We start from the raw sequence: 21848 nt of genomic DNA, 5'->3' as shown, positions 1-21848 counted from the left end.
GCAAACACATGTTGCCTTTCATGAAAAAAGTAATTCAGAGGGCAGAGCCAAGAGTTTAGAGAACACAGCCAAGAGCCAAGAACTATTCTTAGGCCCTGAACACTAATCAAGCAGCTACCAACCTGTGTCTGGCTGGGGAGCAAATAACATCTTTAGTTCACAAATCTTAAAAACTGTGAGTGAATGAGCATTTGGGAAACATTTCCTCTGGGACCAGAAAAGCCTTTAGATAACTACAACATATTGTCTGCACCCTCATTAGAGACTCTGGTGCCAGATCCATCCAGTCAAGCTACTCCTGAATTCTTGAGCTTCAGAAACCATGGGATAATAAATGTGTGTTCTTTTAAGCTGCAATAGAGAACTAATATACCATTTCTCACAATCTTGTTTCTGCTGTCATTTTTTTCTTTTTAAAACATATTTATTTATTTGGTTGTGGCAGGTCTTGGTTGCGGCATGCAGGATCTTTAGTTGCAGCATGTGGGATCTATTTCCCTGACCAGGGATTGAACCTGGATCTCCTGCATTGGGAGCATGGAATCTTAGCCACTGGACCACAAGGGAAGTACCATCTGCTGTCATATTAAAAGAACAATATTTTGAGTCTGCTGTTGAATGAAATTTCTTCTGTATTACACATTCAGAAAGTACATTTTTATCAGAATATTTTATTTCAAGAGTTAACACTTTTTTCAAAAAGTAAAAATATAGTTACTTCCCTGAGTATAAAGAACTCATCCTCCAATAAAAGACAATTACAAAAGTAAGCAATTAGAGGTACATAATTCTCTGCATTCAATTATACTCTATTACAAATTTATTCTTTAAAATTGCATGTATTTTGGGACTTCAATGTTTCAAAACAAAACAAAACCCAACAAACAAAAACAAAACCATAACAGCTTGTTTTGCACCTGTGATGTTAAGGTACGTCTGATCTGTCTTTATCAAATTCCAGAGCAATCTTTAAAGCAGTGCTGTTGAGGCCAACAGACTGCATATTACAAATGATAGAAACAACTATTCCTCTTGGGGGGACCTTGTTATTTAGAGCTTCTGCATCCAGTTCTTCAGGAAGGACCAGCAGGACACTACTGGCACCCACTGCACCTCCAGTGTGTGAGGCATAATGCCGCTGCTTCCTGCAAGAACCGTATGTTTGCTTCTTTTCCACCACGCCCCATGCCATTGCATATTTACCCTCTTTATCCCAAGACATCTCTGTGTTAGGGACTGGTGTCCAAATCATAAGCATTGTTTCCGGTTTAAGATATCCAGGTAAAAGATTTTCATTTGAGTTCTTAAACAGCCCGACTTGGTAACCATACAGCATCGCATTCCCAAATTTCAGAAGGTCACCCACTGTAGACAGAAATCCACCACCAGCCCATTTATAGGAGTTATCCACATAAGGTGTGTTGACAAGGCGTTTCTTTTTATTGTAAACATAAAATCTAAAATGAAATAAGAATAGTCATTAAAAATGTGATAGTCTAGTATTGACTTCATACATGAAGATAAATAGAAAAATGCATACATGAGACGGATTGTATTTCATTGTAGTGAATATATTTTCTCAGAAAGTAACCACTAGTTTTCAGTATGATTCAAATAAAATGAAACACAAGTTACTGAGTACAGTATAGAAAGCAGATTGTTTTTTCTATTGCAAGGCTTGCCCATGCTGAGTGTATGAAATTTTTAATACTGTTAAAAGATACACTGATTAGTACACATGATATATATTTGCCCTGTGCATATGCAGAAACACCTAATGTTTGGTAGATATTTTCAGTTCCTGGGTTCAGTGAACCATGTGCTACATGTAAATTTTATAACTAAAAACATACCATTGGGATGTTCAGGAATAAGGTTAATATTTATAAGAAGACTACATCTCCTGGTTAAAAATAACATAGAAATACTATGTATAATGATGGGATGGGGTACATTCTTGGTGTAGTGGAAGCAGCAGGAGTTAGCAAATCTCAGCCTGAATCCCAACTCTCACCCTTAATAGCTATGTTTATTTTATTTGGTTAATAAACATGTATAAACTTCTTACTATGTTCCAGGTATTGTTCTAAGAACTATATACATATGAACTAATTTATTCCTGTAACAATGTTAGGAGATAGGTACTATTAAAATTCCTAAGGCACAGAGAATATACATAACTTGTCCAAAGTCACATAGTTTATAAGTGGCAGAATGGGATTAAAATCTAGGCAATCTGTTGCCTCTCTGCTTCCGTCCTAATTTGTAATTAGGTTATTGATGGATCACGTACTACGTGTCAGGCACTGTTTGGATGCTGGGATAAAGTGTTAAAAAAAAAAAAAAGAGACTAACCTGATGAGGTTTCCATTCTAATATGAGGAAACTGTACCATAAACATTAGGTACATAAAATGAAATCACAAAATAAATAAATAAAGGACATAACTCTTGAGGCTCCTGCCTTTCAAGATTCATAATAAAATGGGTTTTCAGTTTGCTGACAGTCTCATCCGTAATGACTCTCATCTTCATCTATCCTTGGCTATTCATAAGCACAGTTAGACGTGAATCTTACCATCATTTTTTTATGTTTTATCACTAGGGTCTCAAACTCAGAAATTTCTTCCTATGACTATAACTTCCAATCCTTCTAGCTCTCCAAATGAACCTGCTCTCTGTCCTCAATGGAACCTTCATCCATGCTCATTGAGTCTTCTCAATTTTCCCAGGTCTTTTAGTTTCTAGTGGTTTCCTCTGATTTTCTCTTCTGGGCTGAACTATATCATCAGTCGTTTGAACCATTTTGGTTGTGGTCTTTAGTGAGACCACATTTTTCGGTTCCACTGTTCTGAACTTACACTATACCAATCCATCAATCCTGAATAAACCTAAGTATCCCATATCTACCAAGAAAGGCTGCAGGAATTCATATAACAAAGCTGACTGCTATAAATTCATACTCTTGCTAAGGGTCTTTGCTGTTGTTCTCAAATCCTTTCTTCTTTTCCTGGGTATTCCCTGATATGTTGTTGTTGTAGTCACTAAGTTGTGTCCAACTTTTTGCAACTCCATGGGCTACAGCCTACCAGGCACCTCTGTCCATGAAATTTCCCAGGCAAGAATACTGGAGTGGGTTGCCATTTCCTTCTCCAGGGTATCTTCCCAACCCAGGGATCGATCCCATGTCTCTTGCATTGGCAGGCAGATTCTTTATCACTGAGTCAACAGGGAAGCCCCACTCCCTCGTGTACTCTTCATAGTTGGGATTCCCAATCTCACCCTCAGTCCCCTATCCTACTTCAGGCTTAGTCAGCAGATGACTATATTCTTTGTTTACTGAGAAGATTGAGACCATCCAAAGTGAGCTAGAAACTCCCATCTTCATCTTAAAACGCATTTACATCATCATGCAATCTATTACAAAATTTTCCTATTGTTTTCAAGAGTGATTCTACTACCTGCATCTTTGACCGCCTCCTATCACCTCTACAACCTTGTTTCAGCAGTTATACTTCCTAGACTATAGTACCTCCTGCAGTTTGCCCGCAGGCAGAAGCCAGAGATTGTGCCTCCTCCTTTTCCCAGCCATAAAAAGCCCTCCAATGGTTATGAATGTAATGAGAATAAAACTCAAATTTCTCACAACCGTCTATGACACAGTCAATGGCCTTCAGTACAGGCAGGACTAACTCCCCAAGGGAAATTGTGAGAGGCATTTTTTTTAGCTGTCACAATTATTGGAGGGCTATGACTGAGACTTAGGGGGTAGGGGCCTAAGGGTCCTAAATGTCCTGTGGTATATGGGAAAGTCCCACACCATGGTGCATTCTCCTATACCTACATCCTGTGAGATCAACCATTCTACCAGATGTTCATGTAAGCAAAAATAAAATCTGTTTATAACCAGTTGAGCCTAGAACCTCCTCCATTTTATATGTAAATACAAACTACTTTTGGCACATTTTTACTCTAAGATGAATTCTTGAATGCAGCCTTTGTGAAAATTGAAGACCATTCTGTATTTTGCTTACAACTTTAGCCAGAGTTAGCCACTAAGGACATGGGTTGAGGCACCAAATGCAATAAACCTCTACTGGCCTGCATTTACTTGTCACATTTAAAATAATTTTACATATTAAGTTGCAGTTGACTTTGTTACATCTTTGCATGTTGTGGTAAGTAAATGTTATCATATTGAGACATCTACTATATACCATATTTATCTATTATATAATATTCCTTTTATTTCTTTTTTTTCATTTTAGTTAAGAGTATTGGATATAGGTTATATGATTTTCCTATTTTCATTTCAGATGATAAGGGAAGTGTTAAAACATATTGTTAACGTAAGGAGCAGTGGGTCTAATGGCACTGATACTCATTGTCCAATATAATTTAGCCCTTGCTTACCTCTGGGACCTCATCACTTATGACATCTTGTCTTCCTTCATAGCTTTCCTTATTATTCATGTTTCAATTCAACTGACATGGCCTAAAACCAATATATTTTAAATAGAGCTCCCCTTAACAGCCTCTTAGTGTATATCCCACTGCTCTGTTCTATTTTCTTCATGTCTATATAGGAGATTCTCAGTTTACATTTCCACAGAATGTAAGTCTCATAAGGGCAGGAATCTTATCTACCTAGTCCACTGATATTTCCCCCATCTAGAACAGTACTGGACATCCACTGAGTACTGGGAAATATGTTGAATACACGAAAGCATCACTTGTTGGCCAAGTATGTAACGGAGACTCCTTGCAAGGCATTGGAGAGAAAAGAAAAACCATACACCGTGGCTGCTCTCAAGGGCAAACAGTCTTGTTGGATAGTTCTTAAATTTTAGAGCATCATATGAATCGCCTGGAGATTTTGTTAAAATGCAGATTCCACTTCAGTAGGTCTGGAGAGGGCCCCAAATCCTACAGTTCTAACAAGCTCCCAAGTGATGCCAATATTGCTTTGAGTAACAGGTTATGGGATAACTAGAAAAATGGATGTGAGGAATCCTGAGCACTAGTGAGAGCAAGACTTGTTGAAATGGCTCCTCACTCCGCTGGGGAGCAAAGAGTTCAGTTTGACTGAAGCAGAGAGTGCTTCAAAAGGTGATGCCAGAGGAGTAGACATGGGACAGAGTACACGTCATAAAGGCTTTCCTTGCCATGATAGGAATTTTGACGCCTTCACCTTAGTTCACAAAGTACTCTAGTTTTTTATATGCTAAGGGAAAACACACACACACACACACTCACATTTTTTTTTTCTTATCCTCATTACAGCTTCCAGTTTCCAGTCTTTTCACTCTCAGTTCAGTTCAGTCACTCAGTCGTGCTGGACTCTTTGCGACCCCATGAATTGCAGCACGCCAGGCCTCCCCGTCCATCACCAACTCTTGGAGCCTACCCAAATTCATGTCCATCGAGTCAGTGATGCCATCCAGCCATCTCATCCTCTGTCGTCTCCTTCTCCTCCTGCCCCCAATCCCTCCCAGCATCAGGGTCTTTTCCAATGAGTCAATCTTCACATAAGGTGGCCAAAGTACTGTAGTTTCAGCTTCAACATCAGTCTTTCCAATGAACACCCAGGACTGATCTCCTTTAGAATGGACTGGTTGGATCTCCTTACAGTCCAAGGGACTCTCAAGAGTCTTCTCCAACGCCACATTTCAAAAGCATCAATTCTTCAGTGCTCAGCTTTCTTCACAGTCCAACTCTCACATCCATTCATGACCACTGGAAAAACCATAGCCTTGACTAGATGGACCTTTGTTGGCAAAGTAATGTCTCTGCTTTTGAATATGCTATCTAGGTTGGTCATAACTTTCCTTCCAAGGAGTAAGCATCTTTTAATTTCATGGCTGCAATCACCATCTGCAGTGATTTTAGAGCCCCCAAAAATGAAGTCTGAGACTGTTTCCACTGTTTCCCCATCTATTTCCCATGAAGTGATGGGACCAGATGCCATAGTTTTCTGAATGCTGAGCTTTAAGCCAACTTTTTCACTCTCCTCCTTCACTTTCATCAAGAGGCTTTTTAGTTCTCCTTCACTTTCTGCCATAAGGGTGGTGTCATCTGCATATCTGAGGTTATTGATATTTCTCCCGGAAATCTTGATTCCAGCTTGTGCTTCCTCCAGCCCAGCGTTTCTCATGATGTACTCTGAATGTAAGTTAAATAAGCAGGGCCTTGAAGTACTCCTTTTCCTGTTTGGGACCAGTCCATTGTTCCATGTCCAGTTCTAACTGTTGCTTCCTGACCTGCATACAGATTTCTCAAGAGGCAGGTGAGGTGGTCTGGTAGTCCCATCTCTTTCAGAATTTTCCAGTTTATTGTGATCCACACAGTTAGAGGCTTTGGCATAGTCAATAAAGCAGAAATTGATGTTTTTCTGGAACTCTCTTGCTTTTTCAATGATCCAACAGATGTTGGCAATTTGATCTCTGGTTCCTCTGCTTTTTCTAAAACCAGATTGAACATCTGGAAGTTCATGGTTCACGTATTGCTGAAGCCTGGCTTGGAGAATTTTGAGCATTACTTTGCAAGTGTGTGACATGAGTGCAATTGTGTGGTAGTTTGAGCATTCTTTGGCATTGCCTATCTTTGGGATTGGAATGAAAACTGACCTTTTCCAGTCCTGAGGCCATTGCTGAGTTTTCCAAATTTGCTGGCATATTGAGTGCAGCACCTTCACAGCATCATCTTTCAGGATTTGAAATAGCTCAACTGGAATTCCATCACCTCCACTAATTTTGTTGGTAGTGATGCTTTCTAAGGCCCACTTGACTTCACATTCCAGGATGTCTGGCACTCTCATATTTTGCCCAACTACATGAAACAGTCCACACCTGCTGTTTTCATGCACTCACCCTCTCCATTCATTTAGTTCCTTAGAATATAGCTTCTGTTCCCTCATCTCTACTAAACAGCTCTCTTGCGTGTCATCAAGGATCTTCTAATTCCCCTCATTCTAGCTTCCCCTGTAGCTCTGTGACCCACCACATCACTGATACTCCCCACAGGCCACTTTGCTCTGCGCTCTCTCTTCTAGCTCTCAGTCCCATGACTCCCCAGATCCCTCCCATCACCAGGGGTTTCAGGGTCCCAGGTCTTCTTTTCTATAGGAATTAACTACAAAACTACAGCTGTACCACAATCCCTGTTCCAAATTTATCACTGGTTTTTCTATTAGCATTAATGAGTCTCAAACTTGTTTCTCAATGCTGTTTATCAGAATGAGTAGTGGGCCTCATCCCTCCCTTTAAAATTCATAACTCGGAAGGATAGTGGGCACATAATTTGAAAAATGACTCCTCTATCTTCTGTCATGATTCTTATATGTCTCCCAAAAGTCCAAGTCATAATATTGGGTGAAGCAGGAGTGACCACAGGTATATACTCTGAAGATGAAAAAAGTCTACAGAGGATCTAAATATGCTCCCCCATGAGCCAATGATTTGATACATTGTCTTCTCACTTGCAAGATGGACGTGTCCAGAAGTGATCTCTTCTGAACCTTCTCATATTTCTCCTCTCCATTAAGACGTGTCCAGAAGTGATCTCTTCTGAACCTTCTCATATTTCTCCTCTCCATTAAGACCTTTCTTGCCTCTCTTGCCCTCAACTCTCTCACATTCAGTAATGACAAATCTCATCATTCAACCTTAGCTTTCTGTCTAATCTTTCTCCCTTCCTTTCATTCCTATAGCCACTCTTGTATTTAAGGTCCTCGTTACTTTTTGCCTGAACACTGATTACACTTGTATTTCCAGTCAATCAAATTTCAAAAAAATCTCACATGATAGAATAATAAAAATAGGTTTCTCAATGAAAAATATTTGTTAGAGTGATCTTGAAGTTTGTAAACTGGGAGAGACCTACAAACCTATTTTGGTTAATAATCAGCTTTGCATTATACAACTTTTAATGAAGTGTTTCAAAGCACTTACATCAAGGCTGGAAATTAGGATGACTCCTCTTTCAAAATAAATTCTAAGATTTATTCTTTTGATTCCTTTTTACAGAGGACAAATTAATGACTTCTCATGAAAATAATCTTGATCAACTGAATAACTTTACTATTTCAAATTCTTAAGGGATTTCTGCACTAAAAGAATGGAATTATGGACACAAGTTCTTAAATTACTGGAATATCTTTTTAACTGAATAATTGATGGAATGATGCCAGATGACAAACAGTCATCCTGAAGAATCTCTACAGTTTCTGCACAACATTATAGTACTACAGAAATCTACATCTAGAAGCTTATAAATGCAAAATAATTTAAATCCCTTTTTAAATGCCTTTACAAATAATTATGTATCACTTTGTATTTTATTGCTTTAAGAAGTTAAAAAACCTATAGAATTTAACATGCATATTATACAAACCAATCTCACTCTAACATTTAGCATTCCTATTACCAGATAGGCTAAAGGCATAAAAGAAAGCTTCACAAGGAACAATGCTTAATTTTAGAAGATACTTGAAAAAAAATAATTAATAATAAAGACAATAAGAGAAGGAAAAGACCATACTTATACTGTAAAAATACAGCAAACACTTCAGAAAACATTTTATTTGATTTTGGTCTTATCCAATTAGGAAAGAGATCTTTGTTGCAAGTATTATGCCAAACAGAGAGAAAATAAGAATGGTGTCTAATAATAAGCTAATGCATTGACTAAGGATTCCCCTATCAACAGTGTCCTTCAGTGGCAAGAACATTCACTCCATTCCCCTGTGGGTTTTTGCTTAAAGGGTTATTTAGTTTACTTGCTTATACAGAGTATACCTGAAATACAGAATAAATATATCTATTTGCATATACAGAATCAATGTTCCTATTCTTCAAGAAACCCCAGTTTTATTCAGGACAACAATGCACCCAGCTAAAAACCGATTTCTCTGCATTCCTTACAGCTGAATGTGGCCTGACACTAAAATTCTGGCCAAAGAAATGTAGGTAGTATTGCGGAGTGGAATTCTGGGAAAATACCTCAAACAGGTGACTCTGAGACACTAGCTTAAAGACACACACACATTCACACAGAGAAGTGATAAAGATGAAAAATATTTACTTCTGGGGCACAGTAACTCTAAAAAGCCTAGGTCAAGATAATATAAACATATTTATGATTATACCAAGGGGTCAGTAGACTAGATAACAAAGCTGCAACCTTTTGCTCAAAATTTTATTTCTTGTAAAACTGTACCATAAAACAAACAGAAACATAAACAATTACTAAGTTTTACTTTAAGGGTTTTTTTTTTTAAACATACGTCTTTGAGAAGATTTCTTTTATTTCATGCACTTCTACTCGAAGCTGGTGCCTCTAAGCCCTTTTGAAATAACTATTACAAAAATAAAAAAGAATCAGAGTTGAGCTTTTAGAGGCCCAAATAAAAATTCTATCAAGTAAACTAAAAACAAAGAAAATGGACAAACATTTTCCTCTATAACAACATTTCCTTCTTCTTTTAGTGTCCTACTTTATTTCTGCAGCCCATTTAATCTACCTAAAAAGAATCACTCACTACTTCAGCACCACTGGGCACAAGCAAAATCTAAAGAAAAACCCAGAGCTGATGGAAACCTTTAACGGTAGAAACAGAAACCCACTGCCTTTTCTCAAAGAATGGGCGATAAGATGAAATTAACTCACTGTCACACGCCATGTTTTGGTATTTGTGCATTATTTACTAAGAAAACAACAAACAACAGCTGACTTGCAGTCTGCACATTCGTGAGACTTAATTTTCAGTTGAGAAAAGAGGCTCAGTGATTCTTCCTTATATAAAAGAGTAGGTATTTGTTATCAAATGCCTAGATTTAACTCAAAATAAGGTTACGCATCTATGCCAACACTACTAGGGAATCTTTTCTAGATTCAACTGACAACTTCAGGTGTTATTTTTTATGTTTCCAGTAGAATATAATGTGGACCTAGACATAATAAGCATTGTCTGAAAACTAAGGTCATTTCCATCATTAAAGTGTCTACAAACAACAAATGCTGGAGAGGGTATGGAGAAAGGGAACCCTCCTACACTGTTGGTGGGAATGTAAGTTAGTGTAGCCGCTATGTAAGGAGGTTCCTCAAAAAATTAAAAATAGAATTGCCATATGATCCAGTAATCCCACTCTTTGGCATATACTCGGACAAAACCGTAATTCAAGAAGATACATGCACCCCTATGTTCACAGAAGCACTATTTGTAATAGCCAAGACATGGAAACAATCTAAATGTCCATCGATGAATAAATAAGATGTGGTGTGTATACACACACACACACGATGTATACTCAGCCATAAAAAAAGAAATAAATGTCATTTGTAGCAACATGAATGTAACTAGAGATTATCATACTAAGTAAGTCAGGAAGAGAAAGACGAATACCACATGATATCACTTATATATGGAATCTAAAATACTGCATACATGAACCTATCTACAAATCAGAAACAGACTCACAGACATAGAGAACAGGCTGTGGTTGCCAAAGGGGAGGTGAGGAGGCAGAGGGATGAACTGGGAGCCTGGGGTTAGTTGATGCAAACTGTTACATTTAGAACGGATAAACAACAAGGTCCTACTAATACAGCACAGAGAAATATATCCAGTTTCCTGGGATACAACATAATATAAAAGAATATTAAATAAAGAACGTGTATATGTGTATAACTGAGCCTCTTTGCTATACAGCAGAAATTAGCACAACATTGTAAATCAACTTCAATTAAAAAAAAAAAAACAGAACAAAACAACCAAAAAAACCTACAGGTCATTTAAAAATTATAATTCATTGCTTGCTGCTAACCTAATTTCTTTTAGGTTCAAAAAATCTCTTTCACGCTGATTTGCAATGCATATTTGATCCTTTTAAATAAGCTGATAATTTTAAAATGGTAATTTAACTAAATACAACAGTAAACTGAGCAAAGCTAGTATGGGGAGATAAACCTAAAAACATCTACCATTTCATCTAGTCAAGTATCATTAAGTCATTTGTAAAGTGCGTTCTTTAATGGAAACTTAAAAGGTAAAAGTAACGGTTGATAGTTAAATGCGTTGTTACCTTTCTAACCAACTAAATAATAAGAGTAAAATGAAAAACACCAAAACTGTAAAACTCGAATTAGTCTTTAGTCACAAGATTTTCTTTCACTGCCTTTTTTATACATTACTAGTAAAAATTATGACAAAATTTTAGCTTATTTCAATAAAATGATTTTCAAAAGTTTTACAGGGGAGAAAACTGGTATATACCACTTCAAATTATTATCACCACTAAAGGAATACAATGACTCATGTGACTTCTGAGAGACCTGACGACTAAATGTAACGTGCGATCCTAGATTAGATCCTGCACCAGAAAGAAAAATGTTTTTCCTTGTGTTATAAAGGACATTATTGGGGCAACTAATAAAATCTGAATAATGTCTGTAGATTTGATATAAGTATTATGTTGATGTTAATTTCCTGAATGCCCTTAGTTTTAGAAAATACATATTTAAGTATTTATGGGTACCACTTAAGTATAAGGGGTAGCATATTGCCAACTGATTTCCAAATGGCTGAGAAAAAATAACAGAGACAGATAAAGCAAATGTTAAAATAAGTAATGTGGGAAATCTGGTTGAAGAGTATATGAAAATTCTTTGTACCAGTTTGTGTAACTTTTCTATACGTGTAGGATAATTTTAAAATTTTAAAAATAATTAAAAATAATAAAAGGTAAACAAAACATTAACTAAAATATAAGAGATGATGGAAGATCAAATTATAGATACCCATGATGGGTACAATTTTAGTTTAATTATTCATGTGCTTAAATTATTATTGCTAACTTTTATCTAAGGACCTTGGACTACTTCATATATATATAAATATATATATGAAAAATAAAATACATTTTATTTTACTTACATTATAGGTGGAAAAAGAGACATGAAGAAAAGCTCCCAAAATGTGGCAAGTTGATTATGGAATGGAGACAAGCAAAGCGTGACTTTAAATTGATAACATAGTGTGAAGATGCAATATAGCTAGACATACCAGAAGGTAATCATTTACCTTGCTCTATTGTAAATCACTGGCTCATTTTCCTCCTGCACAGTTGTCAGCATATCCAAGTCATGGAATATTTTCTGCATATAGTCCAAATATTTATATCCTGAAGCTCTTTCTACTATGGCTGCCAGTAGGGTATAGCCAAAAGTTGAATACAAAAACTGACTACCTTGAGACATCATTGCAAAGGGGGGAAAAAAAAGAATGCTTCATTATTATTCAAAAACATGCAAAATATTTTTCTACTGAAAACTGGCATATTTTAAAAACTAGAATATTTTACTTAACCATTTAGGTGAAGATCATGGATGATATATTAACGAACTTAGTCAACTTTGCAACGGCCCTGCTTATTTCATGTCTCAAACACAAGAATGTTAATAAAATGATCGATATATTTATTAGTTTTTTTGTTTGTTTTTTGTTTTCTTCGCCATGCCCTGACCAGGGATTGAACCCCTTGCCCCTTGCAATGGAAGGGTAGAGTCCTAACCACTGGACCTCTAGGGAATTTCCACAAACCACTTTTAAAATGAAAATGGAATACAAGGACATAAACCTGCAATAAATTTAAAGTGGTTTTGGCAGGCATCATACCAAAAAATACACAAAAAAATTATTTTTATAGAGCAGCTTTTTGGAAAATAAAATTAAGCTGGTGTATGCTAATTTCTTTAAGAAATGAACACATACAACAAATTGAACAATTTAATTAAATACTAACAAAATACAAAAAATCAGCAGTGCTTCATCATGCAAACTTTGGCCCAAATTTTATTTGGAGGGCTATTCCAACCCCTTATTTTTTCCATGAATATCCTGATACTGAGAACTCATTAAATGTCTAGGTAGCCTCCAGTGAAGTTGAAGCAAACAACTAACTTCCTGAATACTAGGCTTTGTTAAGAACTATAGACAACAAAGGCAAGCATCTAACAAAACCATACCATCATCAACCACATTGAATGCACTCAGGATGGTATCATTTTGGAGTTTCTGAAAATTAATCATTCAATAATGATGATTTTGTAAAAAGAAGAAATTAACACTCACCAGGTTTGAAGAACAAAGGGTCATTTTTAAATAATCTTAGAGATTCAATTGAATTTTCAAATTTTTCTTTCAAATATAATTCACCTTGTTCAAAATCATTCTTTTTCTTGCAAGGCTTTGAATTTCGGCCTTTGGTTTCATTATCTTGCTCTATCTTAGCTTTAGCAAAGTCATTCTTTTCATTACTTTTGCCTCCTTTTTCTTTTAACTCTTTTTCTTGGTCAGATTCCATCATCCCTTTCATCATCTTTAAGGCTTTATAAGCTTTCTCTTCTTTCACCTTTTTCATGTCCTTTTCATAATGACGAATTCCACTTAAATGGGAAATCAATAATCTTGTTGTGACAGACACCTAAAAGTAAAAATAAAAATTCAACTATGGTATTAAACTGCATAATAAAAAGTCAGTAGCCTTGGAATAATGTTTCAGCAATATTTTCCATTTTAAGCTGCTGCTATCATGTACACATCTTTAGCCTCAAATTTTAGAAAAATATCCACTCAGTTATTATCAGGATAAAATAAAACTTTAATCCATTAATAAAATTTAAAAACAAATCAAATAATCTTATGAAACCTTTTAAAAACCACTTAGACATCATTAGAAAAACTAATTATGAACTTCATTACCTTTTCACCTTCATATTCTTTTTCTGGGAATTCAGGAACATAATGTTGTACTGGAATATCAAGATCCAGTTTACCTGCTTCCCACAGTTTGGCAATAGCAACCATGGTGAGGCTTTTGCTGATACTGGCAATTCTCATAACTGTCTCTGGCTTGCATGGTACACGGTTCTCAACATCAGCATAACCTAAACCTTTGGGAGAAAAAAGCAAAAAGTCATAATAGGTCTCATGGTCAAAGGAGTCTTCAAAAACTGAAATAATACTATCTTAAAACAATCTATGTGCTTATCAAAAGAAAAAGCTATTCTACTTGCATAATTAATCAAAACAACATATAAGGGATGAGTCTTAGCAATACTGACAACAGTAGGCCTAACAATTTAACCTTATAACAAGACTGAAACTGTACCCTGTGCAAAACAGTAATGTTATGATTCAGTTACTGATGCTTAGCTTATCTAAAAAATTTGGTTATTCCATATTTTAAATAAATTACATTCTTTAAGGAAAACATCATTGTTCTTCAGATTATATTTATTCTTGATTTTTTAGGGAGTTTATACAAAATCCCTTAAAATGACTAATAAAACAAATGTAAAAAGATGCCCCAGAAAACCAATCAAGCTAATCATCAATTAAATTCAGCTGCAGGTCAGAAGACTAATGTACTCATGGGGTCGCAAAGAGTCAGACACGACTGACAAAAACAACGAGTTTAAATAAAGCTCCTTCTAACCTCTGAGCCACCAGGGAAGCCCAGAAAATATTTTAAGTTTGGTTTCATCTTCTGTAGGATAAAAGTGTGGCAATCTAAGATATATAAAGAACTTAGATCTGAAAAGAATGAAAAGGTATAATTATTTTCACCTGTAAATGTAGATTATGCAGAAAAATACTTGCATAAAAACAGAGCCCTCACCTACAGAGCTGACATTTATATAATTTTTATTATAATATCTTTCATAAATGTTGATTGGGCTATGCTTAAACTTGGGTAAAGAATCATTTTTTCTTTAAATTCAAAACCTTACTGCTCCTATCAACTTCTAAAAGTACTCCTTCCTTTAAATGATGTCTGAGACATTTCCTAAAAGCTGGGTTTCTAAAAACCTGTGATGAGTTGGACCAGTTTGTGCACAATGGAAAAGTAAACCAAATTACAAAATTCTTTGATAAAAGTATCACAGAATGACTAGAAATCTATCTTCCCAAGTTGCTAGCTTTTTCTGAAAATATAGCTGACATCCCCGTATAGTCAAAAACAAAAACAAATAAAGTAGATTGTAAACTCGGTGACAAAAAGGAATCATGTATATCCCCAGTTCTTAGTACTGTGCATTCTACACAACAGAGGACTCATAAATCGACTGAATTAAAAAGGAAAACCACTACATTCTGATGTTTTATTTAATCATAAGGGTTATCTACAAACGTGCAGTTAACAGACTGTTTTATACACAACTTTGAAAGCAATAAATTGTCTTTTAAGAAAGTGGGGGTAGAAACAACCCATCTTTAAGACTCCATTTTATTCATCAGTCTTATTTTAAGCCTTGCTATTCTATTCCAACACAGAATAAAGTCCAATTCTTTCTTCTGTTAGACACTTTTCTCTAAAGTATGTATTCCACTTCATGGAAGATTTTATTCACCGACTGGCAGAAAATAAGCCAATAAATAAAGCTATTCTGAGCCTACCTTCTGACCAGACTTCTTTTCCATCTACAGAGACTCCAACTACGATGCCAGGTGCGCCCACCTCATCCTAAGAGCCAAGGGGAAAGCAAAGTTCAAGAGCACAGCTCAAAGACAGTCCGAAATCCGCCTGCGCCTTCCTCGAGGGCTTCCCTCGGCCCCGCCCCACCACGCCCCCTCGGCCCGGGCCCCGCCCACCTCGGCTCCGGCCGGCCGGGCGCTAACGGTGAGGGGTGTGCCTGCTGGGCACCCTGAGGGGGAAGGGGCGGTCCCCGAGGCGGACCTTGACCTCCGCCCCGACTGGGGCAACCTCCCAACAGCTTCTGCCATGGCCGGGAGAACGGGAAACGGGAAGTCTTTCTCGCCACCAGCCGGCATCCCGCCGCCCGGGATGGGGTCCTCTCGCCCCGAAGGATAACCACCAAGGGGCCTCATTATTCCGGGGTGACGCCGGGGGTGGGGCGCCGGGTTCCCGGCTGCCTACACCCCCGGTCGCTCCACCTTGATCCTGTGCAGGAGGTCGCGGCTGCTGTCGATGGCTCTGGCGAAGTGCCTGGCGTGCGGCGGCGCCAGGGTCTGCGGAGACCACGGGGCGAGGGGCTGTTCCTGCGCCTGCAGCAGCTCGGCCTGAGGCGGGGCCTCGGGGTCGGGGGCCGCGGCAGGTGGCGCGGGGGATGCGCCCCTCAGCCCGCCGGCCAGCTTAACCCCAAGTGCCAGCCCCAGCCCCAGCCCGAGGCCCCCGACCCACCCGGGGCCGAGTGGCGGCAGCCCGGCGCGCTGATGAACCGCACGCCTCCCACAGCCCCAGGCGCAGCCCCCGGTGGTCGCGGCCCTGGCCGTCACGGCTGACAGGAGCCGGTACATGGTGTCTCTGGCGAGCCGGCAGCTTCAGAGCTCCCACAGGCCGGGCCGGCGGCTGAGGCTCTAGGAAGGGATGGGAGGGCGGGGAAGGGAGGGGGGCGGTGACTGCGCTCTGGCCCTAGCAGTCAAGGCACGATGGGCGGAGCGCCGATAGCATCGAGTCCTTCCTCTTTTCCTTTTTTAACTTTGCCCTCTCTTTCTTGATATTTCTTCATCTTTCTCCCTCCCCTCGTTTACCCCCCTTCTGCCTCCTCTTAGATCCGGTGTCGCCTCCTCAGAGAAGCGTTCGTAGGCCCCGTCCCTAGGAGCTCTCCACACCTGGAGCCCCAATGCGCACATCTTCAGTTCAGTTCAGTTCAGTCGCTCAGTAGTGTCCCACTCTTTGCGACCCCATGAATTGCAGCACACCAGGCCTCCCTGTCCATCACCAACTCCCGGAGTTCACCCAAACTCATGTCCGTCGAGTCAGTGATGCCATCCAGCCATCTCATCCTCTGTCGTCCCCTTCTCCTCCTGTCCCCAATCCCTCCCAGCATCAGAGTCTTTTCCAATGAGTCAGCTCTTCGCATGAGGTGGCCAAAGTATTGGAGTTTCAGCTTCAGCATCAGTTCTTCCAAAGAACACCCAGGACTGATCTCCTTCAGAATGGACTGGTTGGATCTCCTTGCAGTCCAAGGGACTCTCAAGAGTCTTCTCTAACACCACAGTTCAAAAGTATCAATTCTTCAGCGCTGAGCCTTCTTCACAGTCCAACTCTCACATCCATACATGACCACTGGAAAAACCATAGCCTTGACTAGATGGACCTTTGTTGGCAAAGTAATGTCTCTGCTTTTGAATATGCTATCTAGGTTGGTCATAACTTTCAGTAACACTTAACGCTTTGTTTCACTCAACTAATCTGATTTCTTACCAGGCCGACTTACTTTAGATCTTCAGCTCCTGCAACAGTGCTTGGCACACAGCAGCAGCTCAGTAGGCAGCTCCTTTCCCCAGGACCCTTTTCCTTCTCTTGTCATGTCTATTCTTTATGTCTCATTTCAGCTTCTTCCATTTCTCTGAGGCTCTTTAAAATCTCTTACTTCTGAAAGTCTAGCTTCACACCACATCAAACATATAACAATATTGTTGTATCTAGGCCTCATATTAAAAAAAAATGCTGTTAAAAATTCTGTGAATAAAATTTGCACTTAAAACTTCTAATCCAAAAGTATCATGTAATTTGTAGTTAGGTATGATCTCTGACAGCTGTAGATGATCAGAGGTTCTTGTGAAATAAGAAACCTAACCTCAGGTTACCATAAAATGTAAAAGGAGTATAATCCTAACTGAACAGTTAATGAGATGTTAATTTTGAAGATAAGCATTCATTACTTTGGGATATATAATTATCTTTTATATATTACATATGGTATATTTAAAATATAGTATTTTTAAAAATAAAAATATTTAATATGTATTAAATCAAATTTTTAAAATAATAAATATATTTATATATTTCCCAAGGATTTCTGAAAGCTTGTAAACCTTAGCACTGGGGCAGCATACACAATGTATAAAATGAGCCTGTCTTTCTTTATACGTGGAATTTGTAGAGAGAATTCAGAATTGACAAGCTATTGTCGAGAGAAAAAGTTGCGAACATCTTGAAAAAATGAAAGTGTTAGTTGCTCAGTCATGTCCGACTCTGCGACCCCATGAACTGCAGCCCTCTAGGCTCCTCTGTCCATGGAATTCTCCGGGTAAGAATACTGGAGTGGGTTGCCATTTTCTTCTCCATGGAGCTTCCTGACCCAGGGATCAAACCTGGGTCTCCTGCATTGCAGGGAGATTCTTCACCATTTGAGCCACCAGGGAACCCCAAACATCTAGAGCTATTATTTAACTTTAAGGAAAAGGCAATAATGGTAACCATATCTAGTCAGAAGATCCTTGAGCTAAATAATTATACAGTGATGGGCTGTTTATAAAGCCTACAACCCTGAAGAGACCAGGTTATCCTAGGACCCAAAAGTTTTTGCAGTGAAACTCACTGAGGACCCTGGAGTACCACCTGCTGTTAGAGTGGACAGGGTGTACTCTGGCACCATGGTATTGGAGGTTCCTGCTAGAGGGGACCCCACTACTCCAAGCACATCTCAGTGAGAGAAAAGCATAAAGAATGCAAAAGACAGCCAATAGTGGTTACAATAAATTCTCATCTTATCATTCTTTTAAAAACTATACTATATATTTTATGCACTCTTCACCTCTCCTTGAATCAGAAGCAGAGAGCCATATAGAGAGCAAAAGCCAAGATTCTCACGGACTTCTACCGTTTTAGAAGTAGGGAGAGGACACTCAAAGTATGGCTTCTGTGAATGTAATGAAGAATAGATGTTCTCCATGAAAATCAAGGGCATGGGGTCGCTAAGAGTTGGACACGACTGAGCGACTTCACTTTCACTTTTCACTTTCATGCATTGGAGAAGGAAATGGCAACCCACTCCAGTATTCTTGCCTGGAGAATCCCAGGGACAGGGGAGCCTGTTGGGCTGCCGTCTACGGGGTCGCACAGAGTCGGACATGACTATCTTAGCAGCAGCAGCAGCAGCAGGAGGCAACTTAATCAAGCAGCTGGCAGACATGGTGGCAGGATTTTTACTATCACTGTGAGGCCGGAGCCTAGAGCTGCAATATTTCAGCTGTCTCTGGACTGGGAGCCCCAGAAACCAAATAGAAGAAAAGTAAACCAAGAGATGGAAAAGGAGTGGGGTGACAGGAAAAGGAGAGAATGGCAAAAGAAGAAGGAAATTTTTCCACTAAAAGTAAACCTGCAGTAAAATTTCTGAAACACATAAGGAAAATATTTTTAAGAAAGACTGGCACCAAAATCAGTGATCAAGGAGTGAAATCAGCTCAGGCAAATGAAAGCATTAAAATAATCTACAGGAAAAGAGAAAAAAGGGGAGACCTCTCTGGTGGCCCAGTGGATAAGAATCTGCCTTCCAATGCAGGAGACACAGGTTTGATCCCTAGTCAGGGAACTAAGGAGAAGGCAATGGCACCCCACTCCAGTACTCTTGCCTGGAAAATCCCATGGACGGAGGAGCCTGGTGGGCTGCAGTCCATGGGGTTGTGAAGAGTCAGACACGACTGAACGACTTCACTTTCCCTTTTCACCTTCATGCACTGGAGAAGGAAATGGCAACCCACTCAAGTGTTCTTGCCTGGAGAATCCCAGGGACAGGAGCCTGCTGGGCTGCCGTCTATGGGGCTGCACAGAGTCGGACACGACTGACATGACTTAGCAGCAGCAGCAGGGAACTAAGATCCCACATGCTGTGGGGCAACTAAACCCACTGACTGCAACTACTGAGCCCACATGCCACAACTAGAGAGAAGCCCGAGTGCTACAAGGAAAGATCCTGCATCCTGCAATGAGACCTGACACAGCCAAGTAAAAATACTTAAAAGAAAAGAAGCCATTCACTGGTTAAACATGGATTAATAGAAAACAAAGTTTTTTTCAAAGAATTCTCAGAGAAATGAATTATAATATTCACAAACAAACAAGGAATTATGAAATAAGAAGTGAAACAAGAACATAAGATGAAAAAGAACTTATCAGAAATCATAAAAAATAAAAAATCATGAGAGCTTTAGAAAGAGTATCTCTTCCTGAGCTGGAGGTACACATTTGGTGAGCTATCTCTATCCAAGGTCAGTTTTTGTTTTTCCTCTAGTGTTTATTTTTGCAGGCTAATTGTCTCCAGATGCTATTCTTCCTATCTCAAGGTTTCCAGGCCTCAAACTGGCTCTAAGAACTGGATATAGTACTCAAAAATCTACCAGTAAAGTGAGACCATCAGTTCCCATTCTCTGGAGTTACCATTCTTACCAGTTGTCTCATAGCACTTGTTCATTATGAATTTGTTGTCAGCAATCAAGTCTTTATATAAACCAGGTAGTCAAACCCAGCTTCTCTTCCATAATCAGGTACTTGCAAGATTGATTTAATATGTATCTTTATTGACCTTTACTTTATTGGTTTTGACTTTGTAGTTCTAGGTATTATTTTTCACCTAAATTATGGCAAAATAAACCTTTTGGCTCTCATGTTATCTGCAAAGATGGTATAGGCAAACTTTCTAATTCAAAAATACTGAAAAAGGCTCGACCTTAGAATCCACTAGTACACCAATGGAAACTTCTCTCCAGGGGATCAGAGGTCCACTAGCCAGTACTCTTTTGATATGGTTGTTCAAATAAACGGGAGCTCGTCATTGCTATTCTGTGACCCACTACTGTGTGGTATCCTGAAGATAATACTTCTGTTTCCTCCTCTTTTTTCCCTCTTCTGAATGTTTCTCATTGTACTCTTGACCTCAGGTTCACTAAAAGCTTTTTGTAAGCCCAATTTTACTCATGCAACACATATTTATGGATATCTGCTCTTTGCCAAAGTTGATATTGAGATTACAATGGTGATGAGAAGAGACACAGTTTCAGCCCTCCTGAAACTCACAGGCTGGAGGGTAAGGCAGTTATCAGTCATATAAACACAAAAATAAAGGTAAAAGCCCAACTATGTTAAGTGCTGTGTAGGAGAAATGCAGTGTGTTGAGAGTTTATAATGGTGAAATTTCATCTAGTCTGGGAGATTAGGCTTTCCCGATTAAGTGACGTTAGATCTAAAACGTTAAAGTTAAATAGAAATTAACTTGGTTGAATATGGGCAGAAAGAAAGAGGAAGTGTTCCATGCACAGGAATCAGTAAGTGCAAAGGCCCTGTGGTGGGAGAGAGGAGGTTTCATGAAAGGAAGTGAAAGATAACCATGGAAACTGGCATGAAGAACTAAGGAAAGTGAGGTGAGGGATGAGGCTGCAGAATGACCACTCAGGATCTTATCTTTCTCCCCCCGTCACTTCCTTCGAAAAAGGAATACTGTTCTAGAGCAGCTTCTAGTCCTGTTCTAGCATTTACTCTAATAAGTAGTATTATGAAATAGTATTTATTTTCTTGGCTTAACATTTCAGGTTTGCCTCATCATTCATAGTCTGTGCTTTGGTCATAAGAATTAGTTAATCAGCTTCCTGTTTCACCATCCAACCCCAAGAACTACTGACTGACTTCCTCCTTCACACTGATACTTTATTTTTCACATTTGTTCCTAATACTATCTGGTTTAAAAGTTTTGTTTCAGTGGCTTTTTCTTTTACCCCTTAAATTTTCTATAAGGATACACTTTGGGTTTTTTTAAGTGTTTTTAAAAAATTATTTACCTGTGGCTGTGCTGGGTCTTCGCTGCTGTACGTGGGCCCTCTTCAGGTGCAGCGAGCGGGGCTACTCTCCAGTCGCAGTGTGCAGGCTTCTCCTGGCAGTGGCTTTTCTTGTTGCGAAGCGTGGGCTCTAAGTGTGTGGGCTTCAGTAGTTGAGTCACATGGGCTCAGTAGCTGTGGCGCACAGACTTAGTTGTCCCTCAGTATGTGGGAATCTTCCCGGACCACGGAATGAACCTGAGTCCCCTGCAATGGCAGGCAGCTTCTTGACC

General features: G+C 39.0%; 1 protein-coding gene across 3 annotated transcripts; it reads right to left on the bottom strand.

Moving 5' to 3' along the window:
* On the bottom strand, positions 657–16400 carry LACTB (lactamase beta). Of its 3 annotated transcripts, none has more exons than XM_018054311.1 (6): positions 15955–16393; positions 15457–15523; positions 13759–13949; positions 13129–13480; positions 12079–12244; positions 657–1457 (listed from the first exon to the last, which is right to left on the bottom strand). In XM_018054311.1, the coding sequence occupies exons 1-6, from the start codon at positions 16315–16317 to the stop codon at positions 926–928; spliced, it is 1671 nt and encodes a 556-aa protein (XP_017909800.1). In that variant the 5' UTR covers positions 16318–16393; the 3' UTR covers positions 657–925. The 3 variants fall into 3 exon arrangements, 2 of the variants coding, with proteins under 2 accessions (XP_017909800.1, XP_017909801.1); XR_001918683.1 differs by having other exon boundaries at positions 961–1457; positions 12079–12240; positions 15955–16400; XM_018054312.1 differs by lacking the exon at positions 657–1457 and having other exon boundaries at positions 11922–12240; positions 15955–16400.

The sequence above is a fragment of the Capra hircus genome, chromosome 10, assembly GCF_001704415.2.
Source record: "Capra hircus breed San Clemente chromosome 10, ASM170441v1, whole genome shotgun sequence".
NCBI lineage: Eukaryota > Metazoa > Chordata > Mammalia > Artiodactyla > Bovidae > Capra > Capra hircus.
The sequence above is the reverse complement of the archived record's forward strand: the minus strand, read 5'-3'. Positions and strand labels throughout refer to the sequence as shown.